Below are 12,663 nucleotides of genomic sequence, written 5' to 3' on the forward strand. Positions count from 1 at the left end.
CTAATTCATTAGCACCAAGTAAGAAATAACTTAGTTTTATACATCATACAACACTCAAATAATTTTTTAAGAGAACATATATTAAATATTAAATTATAAAAGATATTAATTTTATTCATTAAACTAAACAAAAAAATCTTACTTTTGCTGGACTTATTAAGGTGTAACACTAGCCCCCCTCCCAGTTTACCCTCCATTTATATCCAATTTCCAAATTCAGCTCCAGCATAAAAGCTCTCATTTTGGTAAAAAGAACTCTTTTCCCCTCTCTATTTTATGTTTGCATTTAAGCATTAACTCAAATAAGACAGACAGTTTGGATATTTGTTGACATACGATTTTATCACTTATAATAGTTTAGAAGTAAATGTGAGCATTCAGAAGAAAAATTTCCTGAGCCTGTTCCAGAGAGAAATGGAGGTGTTAAAATAAATAGGTAGCCCATAATACATTCACCTCTTTCCCAAAAGGGATGTCAGCATCTCTTCCTACTCATGTCTGAGTATCAGTACAGATTTTGTTCAGTTCATATGGCACCATCATCCCATCACGTCTAGCTTGGGAATGTTCTCACAGTTCCTCATAGCTTATGATTCCTTTCAGCAGCCACTTCCAACATCTTTCATGTTTTCTTTTTTTTTTTTCTTTTTTTTTTGTGGGGCTATGGGGGTTAAGTGACTTGCCCAGGGTCACACAGCTAGTAAGTGTCAAGTGTCTGAGGTCGGATTTGAACTCAGGTACTCCTGAATCCAGGGCCGGTGCTTTATCTACTGCGCCACCTAGCTGCCCCTCATGTTTTTTTCCTAGTGATAGTTTCCTATTTCTATTCTCCATAAGCCCTCATAACTCCAATGTCAGAAATCTGTTGGCTCAAGTGACTCTCCTTTCCTTAGTCTTTCTTCCCTTGCAGTAGTGGTCAAAGGTAAGTTATGTATAACCTTCACCAACATCTATATTAAAATTAATTCAGCACTTAAAATACAACCTACACTTTAACACTAAGAATGTAAAGTAACTAAATTCAAATGCAAAGCTAGTTTTTTTTTGAGATAAGATTCACATGGGAATACTCAGAACATCTTATATGCATGTTCTTGAAATGTATATATACATATGTATGTATGTATGTATGTATGTATGTATGTATGTATGTGAGAGCCCACCTCCTAAATATCTACTGTGGCCATGAGAAAAGTTCATCCCATCTGTCTCCTGCTATAGAATGAAGACCTCAAGATTTTAAAATAGTAAGCATTAAATGAAAGCAATGAATTAGCTGTATATGCTGAGGTTTAGTCTTCATTGTTTACTGGAAGTCTTTTCAGTTTCTTAGGAAACTGAGTCTTAAAGTATAGTGAAGCATTATGCTCTGATTGGCCAAGATGCTGAATTTTCTCAGTGAAAATCAAGAACTTGATTCAGGAAAATGCTTCTTGCTCAGACTTAGCTGAAAGAGAAAGGAAAGGAGATAGGGGGATGAAGAGTATTATCGGGAGACATCTAGCAATATATGAAGTTTTTGTTAGCAACTACATAGAGTTGAGTTGGGTTTAGGGAGATCATGCTGACCCTTTCCCTCAAGTGGGCTATACATTGAATGGCAAATAAAGTCATACCACATGTCTCAATCATGAAGCATGTAAATTGCTCAGTGTCTCTGAGGGCCATCATTACAGGAGTAAGGGGAAGTAAGAGTTAATACAGATTTTTGGGACATCTTATATTTCTAATGTGTGCACATACATATTACCTGTATTCACAGATCCAATGTCTACATACATGTTCACACAGAATGATCCTAATAAAAAGCCGATCAATGGACCAATGATAGATCCTGTTTCTAAGCACCCTAAAAACAAAAGGGAAACATAAGCTCTCTGTGGACTTACATACATGCAAACACATGTAACTATTATAATAAATTTAGTTCATATTCCAAGGATTTAAAAGAACTAAATATATTCCATGTGTCCCTACTTTTCTTTGAATTGATTATTTGTATTATAATTATCTTTGTGTGTGACATATCCCACTATTAAATAGTAATGTCCATGAGGCTAGAAATATTTTTGTCCCAGTTTTCTACTTCCATCATTGCCTAGCACAGAGCTCGGTACACAAAAAATTTGTGCTCAATGTTTTTTTCTTCAGTATCTATCTAGCTAGGAAATTTATTTCTATAATATATGCTTATAAAATAAGGAGATTTTCTCTACAAGTTTCTCACAAGAACCAGCATCATGATCTGACAGTTCTATATTGTACACTGAAACTTTAGGTGTTAGTGTTTGTTAGCTTGTTTATGGGACCAAGTTATGAAAGAACCATTGGTATAAATGAAGTTCTTTCTAATACTTTACATAACCAAACCCCTCTAATTAGGCCTACCAAGTCAATGAGTTGATTATTTATTAATGTGCCAGATAGTGTGCTAAATGCTAGAGATACTGTTGAATCTCATAATATAATAAATTCCTCAAAAAGTATAACAGCATATAGATCTAATCTATTTCCTCTAAACAATTTTTAACATTACTATGTGAAGAGATTTGAAATGAAAAAGAGAAAAGTTGAAGTAGGCAGGACCAAAGTAATAACCTCAGAAAAAATTAATGGATATAATGAATCATAAAACAAAATTTAAATTTAAAAACAAGATAACATTTATTTTGATTCACTTATTTTCAAGAAATAAGAGGATGGTAAATTGAAGAGATTCATATTATTTATTATCCTATCTTCAGTGATTCCCTTTTAAAAGAGATTATGTATAAATTTACAAAAGCACTTACTAGTTGTGTGACCATGAGCAAGTCAATTAACCCTGTTTACCTCAGTTTCCTTAGCTATAAAATGACCTGGAAAAGGAAATGGTGGAGAGTTCTCACAAAGATGATTCACTGGAGAAAGAAATGGATCTTTGCCAAGAAATCCATGGACTAAAATGATAAAAAGATGACATTGGAAGATGAGCCCCTCAGATTAGAAGGTGTCTAGTATGCTATTGGGAAAAAGCAGAGAACAACTACAAACTCCAGGGATAATGAAGTAGTTGGGCCAAGGTTCAAAGGAAGTTCAGTTATGTATGTGTCTGGTGATGACAGAAAAGTCCAGTACGGTAAAAATTAGTATTATATACGAAGTTGGAATGTAAGATCTATGAACCAAGGTAAGCTGGATGTGGTCAAACAGGAGATAGAAAGATAAAAACATCAACACGTTGGATGTCAGTGAACTTAAATGGACAGGAATGGCTGAATTTAATTCAGGCATTAACTACATACACTCTTGTGGGCAAGAATCCCTTAAAAGAAATGGGGTAGCCCTCATAATCAATAAAAAGTTGAGAAAAGCGTACTTGAATATAATCTCAAAAGTGACAGAATATCAGTTTGTATACAAGGCAAATTATTCAAACATCACAGTAATACAAGTTTATGTTCCAAACATTGATGCTAAAGTTGATCAGTTTTATGAAGACCTACAACATCTTCTCGAAATAACACCAAAAAAAGATGTCACATTCATCATAGGAGATTGAAATTCTAAGGTAGGAAATCAAAAGATAATTGGAATAACAGACCAATTTGGTCTTGGAGTTCAAAATGAAGCAGGACAAAGAGTAATAGAGTTTCGTCAAGATAAATCACTGGTCATAGCTAATACTCTTTTTTTCAACAACCCAAAAGGTGACATATGGACATTACCACATGGTCAATATAGAAATCAGATTAATTATATACTTTGTAGGCAAAGGTGGAGAAACTATACAGTCAGTTAAAACAAGACCTGAAGCTGACTGTGGCACAGATTGTGAATTTCTTATTGAAAAATGCAGACTTAGATTGAAGAAAGTAGGGAAAACCATCAGACCATATAGGTATGAGCCAAATAACACCCCTTATAATGAATGCCTGAAAGTCCTCTCTTTCACTGAATTCCCATTTCCCCCCCTGAAAGATTATATTCAGTTTTGCTGGGTACGTGATTCTTGGTTGTAATCCCAGTTTCTTTGCCCTCTGGAATATCATATTCCATGCCCTCTGATCCTTTAATGTAGAAGCTGTTAGATCTTGTTTAAACCCTATTGTGGCTCCAAAATGCTTAAATTCTTTCTGGCTGCTCACAATATTTTCTTCTTCACCTGGGCGCTCTGGAATTTGGCTATAATATTCCTGGAAGTTGTCATTTTGGGATCTCTTTCAGGAGGTGATTGGTGTATTCTTTTAATTTCTATTTTACCTTTTGCTTCTGGAATATCAGGACAATTTCCCCTATTTCTTGGAAGATGATGCCAAAGCTCTTTTTTTGACCATGGTTTCCAGGTAGTCCAATAATTTTCAAATGATCTCTTCTGGATCTATTTTCCAGGTCAGTTGTTTCTCCAAGGAGATATTTCACATTCCCTTCTATTTTTTAAAAATTCTTTTGGTTTTGATTTATTGTGTCTTGATTTCTCACAAAATCATTAGCTTCCATTTGCTCAATTCTAATTTTTAAGCAATTATTTTCTTCAGCAAGCTTTTGTACCTCCTTTTCCATATGACCAATTTGGCTTTTCAAGCTGTTGAATTTTTCTTGACTTTCCTGCATCTATCTCATTTCTCTTTCCATTTTTCCTCTACCTCTCTTACTTTATTTTCAAAGTCCCTTTTGAACAATTCTATGGCCTGAGGTCAATTCATATTTTTCTTGGAAGCTTTGGATGTAGGAGCCCTGATCTTGCTATCATCTTCTCAGGGTGCATCTCAATCTTCCTTGTCACCATAGAAACTTTCATTCCAGGAGGCCTCAGGGAAGGCCAAGAACAAGGGGAATGTGCCACACAGAAGGAAGAGCTTATGTTGGCCAATGCAGAGGAGGAGTTTTTCTATGAGAAAGCCCTTCTCAAGTTCAGCTACTCAGTGCAGGAGGAGTGTGACCTGGCTTTGGGAGGCAGGTGGTCTTTTGATGACTTGCCTATGAAGCCCCTGCAGACGGTGATGCTGATTCCTGTCATAGAGATACTGAAGGAGTACCTGTCTGTCTGATCCACTGTGTGTAGCCAGCTAGTGCTTTCTGATATATTCCCTGGAGTTTTACCGGCTGAGAAAGGACTCTTGGGGTTTGTGAAAGCCTCTATGATAGGACAGATGGTTCGGTCACCGTGGCCTTAATTTAATAGGTTCTTTAAAATCTCCTTTCTTTTTGGTCAGATGTACCTTGGACTAGTAAATTATTCACTAAGAGCTCATTACTTCAAAATAAAACAGAACACATTGGTTAGGAATTTTAAAAGCTGAGCAACAACTGTTTATTATGGTTGCTTTAAAGATGTACAAAGTGCTTTATTTGTACAAAATTTAAAAAAAAGAAACTTTCTAGGGTCAGCATTTTTTCTGTCTGCTTAATTTCTTGACTTTTAACGCCTTCCTAAAGTGGGACACTCCTACCAGGATGCACTGTCCCAAGCTTCAGGGGGACCAAGGTTGTATGATTTAAGGAGAGGCACATTTACCACTTCCCTGGCCTGTGCTCTGATCTGCAAGCAACCACAGGCCTGCTTTCCCTTTAACCCAGAACAGAATCCTGTTTCACTGTGGCTGCAAACTCTACCATGCCTGTGACCCAGACGTGAGCATGGGCAAAACAACAGAGTTTTGCCTCAGTGCCAGCAGAGACCCCTGTAATCTCCCCTTGGCCAATCACTTGACTCACTTACCCTCTGTGAGCTGAGTGCCAGAAGTAGCCATTGCCACAGCTGATTCTGAGGCTCCTGAGGCCTGTTTCTCTGGGGTTGCCTGCCTGGGGCTGGATATGTGCTGGCACAGCCTGTATGAGTCTGCACTCTATTCTTACACCAGTACAACAGACCTTTCCTGTTAACCTTCCAAGTCATCTTTGGCTGGAAAGTGATCTCACCCCATCCTTTTGTGGGTTCTGCTGCTCCAGGAATTGTCTTTTCCCCCTAGGAATTGTCTTATGGCATTATTTGAAGGTATTTGGAGGGGTCTTGGGGAGAGCTCAGGGAAGTTACTGCCTTTCCTCTGCCATTTTGGCTCTACACCCTCAGAACACTCCATATCAATATGAAGTGGAGGTGAAGAATAGATTTAAGGCTTTAGACCTGGTAGATGAGTGCTTGAAGAACTATGAACAGAGGTTCACAATATTGTACCAGAGGCATCAGCAGCAGCAACAAGAACAACAAAAAACATTCTAAAGAAAATAGAAGAGCAAGAAAGCAGAATGACTATCTGATGAAACTTTATAAATAGCTGAGGAAAGAAGGAAAGGGAAAGGGAAAGAAGAAATGGAAAGATATACCTTGCTGAATGTAGAATTCCAGAAAATAGTAAGGAGAAATAAGACAATTTTCTTAACTGAGCAATGCAAAGAAATAGAAGAAAACAATAGAATAGAAAAGACAGGCGATAAATTCAAGACAATTAGAGACATCAGTGGAATGTTTTATACAAAAATGGGCATGATAAAAGAAAAAAAGTAAGGATTTAAGAGAGGCAGAAGAGAGTAAGAAGAGGTGGCAAGAATACATATGAGAAAGATCTCAACATCACTGTTAACTACAATGGTGTGGTTATTGATGCAGAGCTAGGCATGCTGGAGAATGAAGTCAAGTGGGCCTTAGGCAGCATTGTTAACAATAAGGCTAATGGAAGTGATGGAATTCTAGCTGAACTATTTAAAATCCTAAAAGATGATGCTGTTAATGTATTATATTCAAAATGTCAGCAAATTTGGAAAACTCAGTTGTAGCCCCTGGATTGGAAAAGATCAGTGTATGTCCCAATCCTAAAGAAGGGCCATGCCAAGGAATATTCAAATTATCAAACAATTTTGCTAATTTCATATGCCAGCAAGGTTATGATTAAGACACTTTATTTTTTTTGGGGGGTCAGGGCAATGAGGGTTAAGTGACTTGCTCAGGGTCACACAGCTAGTAAGTGTCAAGTGTCTGAGGCTGGATTTGAACTCAGGTCCTCCTGAATCCAGGCTGGGTGCTTGATCCATTATGCCACCTAGCTGCCCCCCTATGCTTAAGATTCTGCAAGCTAGCCTTCAGCAATATGTGAACCAAGAATTACTGGAAGAGCAAGCTAGTTTTTGAAGAGGCTGGATTATGGAGAAAGCAAAGAGACTCCAGGAAAAAAAAATTACTTTTGTTTCATGGTCTACATTGAAGCCTTTTACTGTGTGGATCACAACAAAATATGGTAAACCCTCAAAGAGATGGCACTACCAGATCATCTTACTTGCTTCGTGGCCCACGTACAGGCTCCTCAGGAGACAACAGTTAGAACAAAACATGAAAAAAAACTGATTGGTTTAATATTGGAAAAGGAGTAAGATAAGGCCGTATATGTCACCTAATTTATTTATTTATGCAGAGTACATGATGTGAAATGCCAGGTTCGATGACTCAAAAACTGGAATTAAGGTTGCTGTGAGAAATATCATTAATCTCAGACATGCAGAAAATACCAATCTGAGGGCAGAAAGTGAAGAGGAATTAAGAAGCCTTTTGATAAAGGCAAAAGAGGACGGTGTCAAAGCTGGCTTGAAATTTTATGTCAAAAAACCCCCTGAGATCTTGGCAACTAGCCCCATCATGTTCTGGCAAATAGAGGAAGAAAAAAAATGGGAGCAGTGTCAGATTTTATATTGTTGGGCTCAAAGATCACTGCAGATGGTTGGTGAGTGCAGCAATGAAATTTAAAGGTGTTTGATACTTAGAAGGAAAGTTATGACAAATCTGGACAGTATACTGAAAAGGAGAGATATGACCTTGTCAACAAAGGTCTGTATACTCAAAGGTATGATTTTTCCAATAGCATTGTATGGCTATGAGAGTTGGACTATAAGGAAAACTGAGCGCCACAAAATCAATACTTTAGAATTGTGGTGCTGGAGAAGACTTTTGGGAGTCCATTGGACAGTAAAGAGATCAAATCAGTCAATACTTAAAGAAATTAATTCACGCTAGTCACTGAAAGGTCCAATACTGAAGTTGAAGCTTAAATACTTTGGCCCCAAAATGAGAAGATGGGAATCATTGGAAAAGACTGATTTGGGGAAAGATTGATGGCAGAAGGAAAAGTGGTTGGCAGAGGATGAGACAGTGTCATGAAAACAATGAACATGAATGTGTACAGACTTTGAGACATTATAAAGGGTAGAAAGGTCTGGTGTGCTATGGTCCATGGGATCGCAAAAGGTTAGACATAACTAAACAACAAGCAACATGAGCAGAATGGAAGGACGATGATCAGGAATATAAAGTATGAAATTGAATATGTAAATTTGAAGAGGGAAAAGAAAAGAGTATTTTAGCAAGTATAGCCTTGATTGATAGGCTGAGATCTTTGGTAATTATCAAGGGGTGTGACGTGATTAAAATGGTACCAGTGGATCTTTGATCTAATTGGTATGGGTATTCAAAAATCATTGTGGTTCAAAACCAATCCAAGTTTTCTTATCTGGTGCAATTCTTGTCTGTGATTTTCCATCTATTTATTAAGTGTCTACTATATGCCAGGCACTGTGGTAAGCACCGGGGATACAAAGAAACACAAAAAAATAGTCCCTACTCTGAAGGAGCTTACAGTCTAATGGGAAAGATAGCATGTAAACAACTATGTACAAGCAAGATATATTCAGCATAAAGTAGGGGTAGTGCTAGAAGGAAGGTCCCTAAGATGATGGATGACTGGGAAAGATTTCCTGTAAAAGTGGGATTTTGTTTGAGACCTCAAAGAAGTCAGGTAAGCCAGGAGATGAAGATGAGGAATGAGGGAAATCCAGTCCTGAGGGAGAACCAGTAAAATACAGTAAGAAGATGGGAGTGTCTTATGTAAGGAACAGCAAGAAGACTAGTGTCATTGGATTGAAAACTACTTTGAGGGGAGAAAACTGGCAAGGTAGGAAGGGAACAGGTTATGAAGGACTTTAAAAGTAAAAATGTGGATTTTGTATTTGATCCTGGAGGTGATAGGGAGCCAAAGAATTGCTTTAAGAAGGTAATTTTAATAGCTGAATGGAGCATAGGCTAGGGTACAGAGAGACTTGAAAAAAAGGAGACCAACCAGAAGACTATTGCAATAGTCCAGGTATATGATGATGAGGAAGGGCAGCTAGATGGTGCAATGGATAGCATACCAGGCCTGGAGTCAGGAAGACTCATCTTCCTGAGTTCACCCTCAGACACTTAATAGCTGTGTGACCCTGGGAAAGTTACTTAGCCCTGTTTGCCTCATCTGTAAAATGAGCTGGAGAAAGAAAATGCAAGCCACTCCAGGACCTTTGCCAAGAAAACTCCAAATGGGGTCATGAAGAGTCAGACATAACAGATGACTGCAACAACAATGGTGATGAGGGCTTATATCACTGTATTGAAAATGTCAGAGGAGAAACTGCTTTATGTATTTTCAGCATAAGTTTGGAGCTCCTGTGAATCCTTTATGCCTTCTACAATTTCTTGGAGGGACTTGGGGAAAGGCTATTTTCTACCCTCTGTATTTGGTACCTTTCATCATTGTATATGAATGGATTTACAGCTCCATACCATCATTGGGAGAATACTGATATTAAAAAGGAGGGCCTATACAATAATAGCATGTAGCTTGGATTATTTAAAAGTGATACATAATTATCAAATATGATTCAGATAAACCACTGCTTAATTAAACTCTTGTCCCAATTCACTGCTGATTTATGGTACCTATCCTTCAATTTGTCCTAAGGGCTAATTTAGTAGGCTTCCCATTCAGTTTCATGGGCAATATACATTTTTCATTTACTTTGCTTTTCCTCTGTGAATGGCTAAGCTAATTGCTTTTGAAGAATTGTGGATCTGATTGAAGAGGCCCTTCATATTCTAATGTTTTTAATTTGATTTTGAGTTTTGGCTTCGTTCTAATGAATTCTATTCATAATTAATTTAGAAACTACCCCCACATTGCTAAATAGTCTTGTTCTTTTTCTTAAGTTAAAGAAAATTTTATTTTTGATACTTTTTATTTTTGGTGCTTGACATATCAACCACCTCCCAAGTCTTTTCTTGGAAAATAAATCATGATATATGTTTTATACATTAATATAGTCAATAAATCTTTGCCTTCTTTTGTTCCTTTATTATGAACCATATTTCCCACTATATTTGCTTTCCAATGCCAATCTTTATATTGATGTAAATTAACATTAAAATATAAGTTGTTTTAATTTAGAGGGTCTTGATAGAATTTCTCTCCCTTTTTCCTTCTGTGCAATATATGTTAGTACGTGAACTATGCTTATTTTAATGCTGGCCTATTTTTTTTTTTTAGTGAGGCAATTGGGGTTAAGTGACTTGCCCAGGGTCACACAGCTAGTAAGTATTAAGTGTCTGAGACCGGATTTGAACTCAGGTACTCCTGACTCCAGGGCCGGTGCTCTATCCACTGTGCCACCTAGCTGCCCCAATGCTGGCCTATTTTAAATACCTTCTTTGGAGGCAATGGTGTTCCACCTCTCACTATCATATAGCAATACCAATAAAAATTGTTATTGAAAAGATGGGCCTTTGCTTATATGGAAAGCTTGGGATCAGTTTTGCAATTTTTGGGAAGCAATCTGATCCTTTTCTGCCTTAGTTTCAACTCAAATCAGAATGTAGTTTGGCAAAACAAAATGTTATTTTATGAACTACTTTACAGCAAGGTGTCTCTCATACACACATCAAGATCATTCAGGGCTCCCTGGAAGATGTAACAACAGAGACAATCCTGTTCAATGATCCTCTAACAATTAATATCAGGTAAGTAATGAGATAGGGAGACGTATATTCACCAAAGGTATTTGCTACTGTGATAAAGGAGATCCAATTCAAAGTCCATGCTGAGGAGAGATTCCCTGTGGATGGTGAGGTCCTTCAGATGTTTTCATTTGAAGATGACATTTTTCTAATTTCATCAATTCCCAGGATAGACTAAATGAGATAATATTTATTAAAAGTTTAGCATAGTGCCTGGAACATAGTAGGTGCTTAAGAAATGCTTTTTCCATTCCCTCATTTTGCCGCCCCCCCCCCACTAAGGACTCTGTAATTTATTTAAGGAATTTTGATGTCCTTCTGAACAGGAAAGTCCAAGTAATAAGATGAGTATCTGTTGCATATTTTTTCAACATGCATTTGGATGGACATCTTATCAACCATCTCTTTCAGAATGTATTTCTGGGAAAGGAGTATGGATAGAGAATGAATAAGCTAATCCTGATCTCTCATCATTTCTTTCTAAAGTCTTTGCATTCAGTAACCTAAAGTGAGGTTGTTCTCATCCATCTTCCCTACTGAAGCTGGAAGCCAGAAGCACATGAAGTGATTATAACACCTGAACAACTTGGAACTTGAAGAGAAATCAAATAAGACTAAAGAGACTGAAGCTATCTTCTGCTTTCTCCAACTCTACCTCACCCCTTCCACAGGGGAGGGTATTAATTTCTACCAATAAGGAGGGAATCCCACACCAATGGGCTTTGGGACTAGGGTTTCATGGAGAATAACTTCTCTAAGAAGTTGATGTCTTGAGTTCTGGAAGTGGAGCCAAGATGACAGAGTGAAACAAGGAAGCTGCTTGAGCTCTCCAAAATATCTCTCAGAAACAACATTAAATTAAACCTCTCAACATATTTTTGAGCTGCAAAACCTGCAAAAAGATGGATTGAAACAATCTTCCAATTTAAAATAATCTAGAAGCTCTTCAGGAAAGGAGTGCTTCATCTGGGTAGAAGGGTAGCATAGCTCAGTGCAGAGGGTGTCTGGACAAACCAGCAAAAGGCTTAGTCATGGCACAGATCAGCAGCTAAGGACCCTTGGTCCTAGCTCAGCAAGCTAGTGGCACAGCAGGCCAATTGTGACGTCCCCCAGCCCCAACACAGAAGGCAATCTGCAAGCTGGGGCATCTGTTACCCAACAGGCCCAGCTAGGCTGGGCCACTCCAGTACAGTTGCTCCCAGCAAAATAAGTTTGGGACAGTGCAAGCTATACCCCAGGAGCAGAACTCAACTTTAAAAGGCACAAAAGAGGTTAAAATATGAATAATAAACAGAAAAGAATCCTCACCATAGAAAAATGTTATGGCAACAGAGAGGATCAAAACAAACTCAGGGGATAGCTAGGTGGTGCAGTGGATAGAGCACCGGCCCTGTATTTAGGAGGACCTGAGTTCAAATCCAGCCTCAGACACTTAACACTTACTAGCTGTGTGACCCTAGGCAAGTCACTTAATCCCAATTGCCTCACCAAAAAAAAAAACAAAAACCCAAACAAACCTCAGAGGAGGACAACAATGTGAAATGACTGCATGTGAAACCTTAAAGAGGAAGATGAATCAGTTTCAAGACCAAAAAGCCCTCTTGGAAGAGCTCAAAAAGGATTTTATAAACCAAATAAGAGAAGTAGAAGAAAAATTGGGAAAAAGAAATGAAAGTTAAATAAGAGAGAGTCAATAGCTTAGAAAAAGGACAAACATTGACTAAGGAAAACACCTCATTAAAAATGCAAATGGCCAAATGGAAAAATAGGTGGAAAAAGTGACTGGGGAAAATAATTCCTTAAGAATTAGAATTGGGCTGATGGAAGCTAATGATTCAATGGGACAACAGGAAGAAGTAAAACAGAATCAAAAG

At 37.7% G+C, this 12,663-nt stretch overlaps 1 protein-coding gene across 9 annotated transcripts in view; it reads right to left on the reverse strand.

Annotated features, from left to right (window-relative positions):
* Positions 1-12,663, reverse strand: part of SLCO1A2 (solute carrier organic anion transporter family member 1A2) — a 54,112-nt gene that overhangs the window by 24,744 nt on the left and 16,705 nt on the right. For 8 of the 9 annotated variants that reach the window (XM_043964971.1, XM_043964972.1, XM_043964974.1 and 5 more), the window contains one exon: positions 1,751-1,849. The exons of the other annotated variant lie outside the window; for it this stretch is intronic. In XM_043964971.1, coding sequence (XP_043820906.1) covers positions 1,751-1,849 — 99 coding nt within the window. The remainder of the gene's footprint in view (positions 1-1,750; positions 1,850-12,663) is intronic. 9 annotated transcript variants of the gene reach the window in all.

The sequence above is a fragment of the Dromiciops gliroides genome, chromosome 5 (genome assembly GCF_019393635.1).
Source record: "Dromiciops gliroides isolate mDroGli1 chromosome 5, mDroGli1.pri, whole genome shotgun sequence".
Taxonomy (NCBI): domain Eukaryota; kingdom Metazoa; phylum Chordata; class Mammalia; order Microbiotheria; family Microbiotheriidae; genus Dromiciops; species Dromiciops gliroides.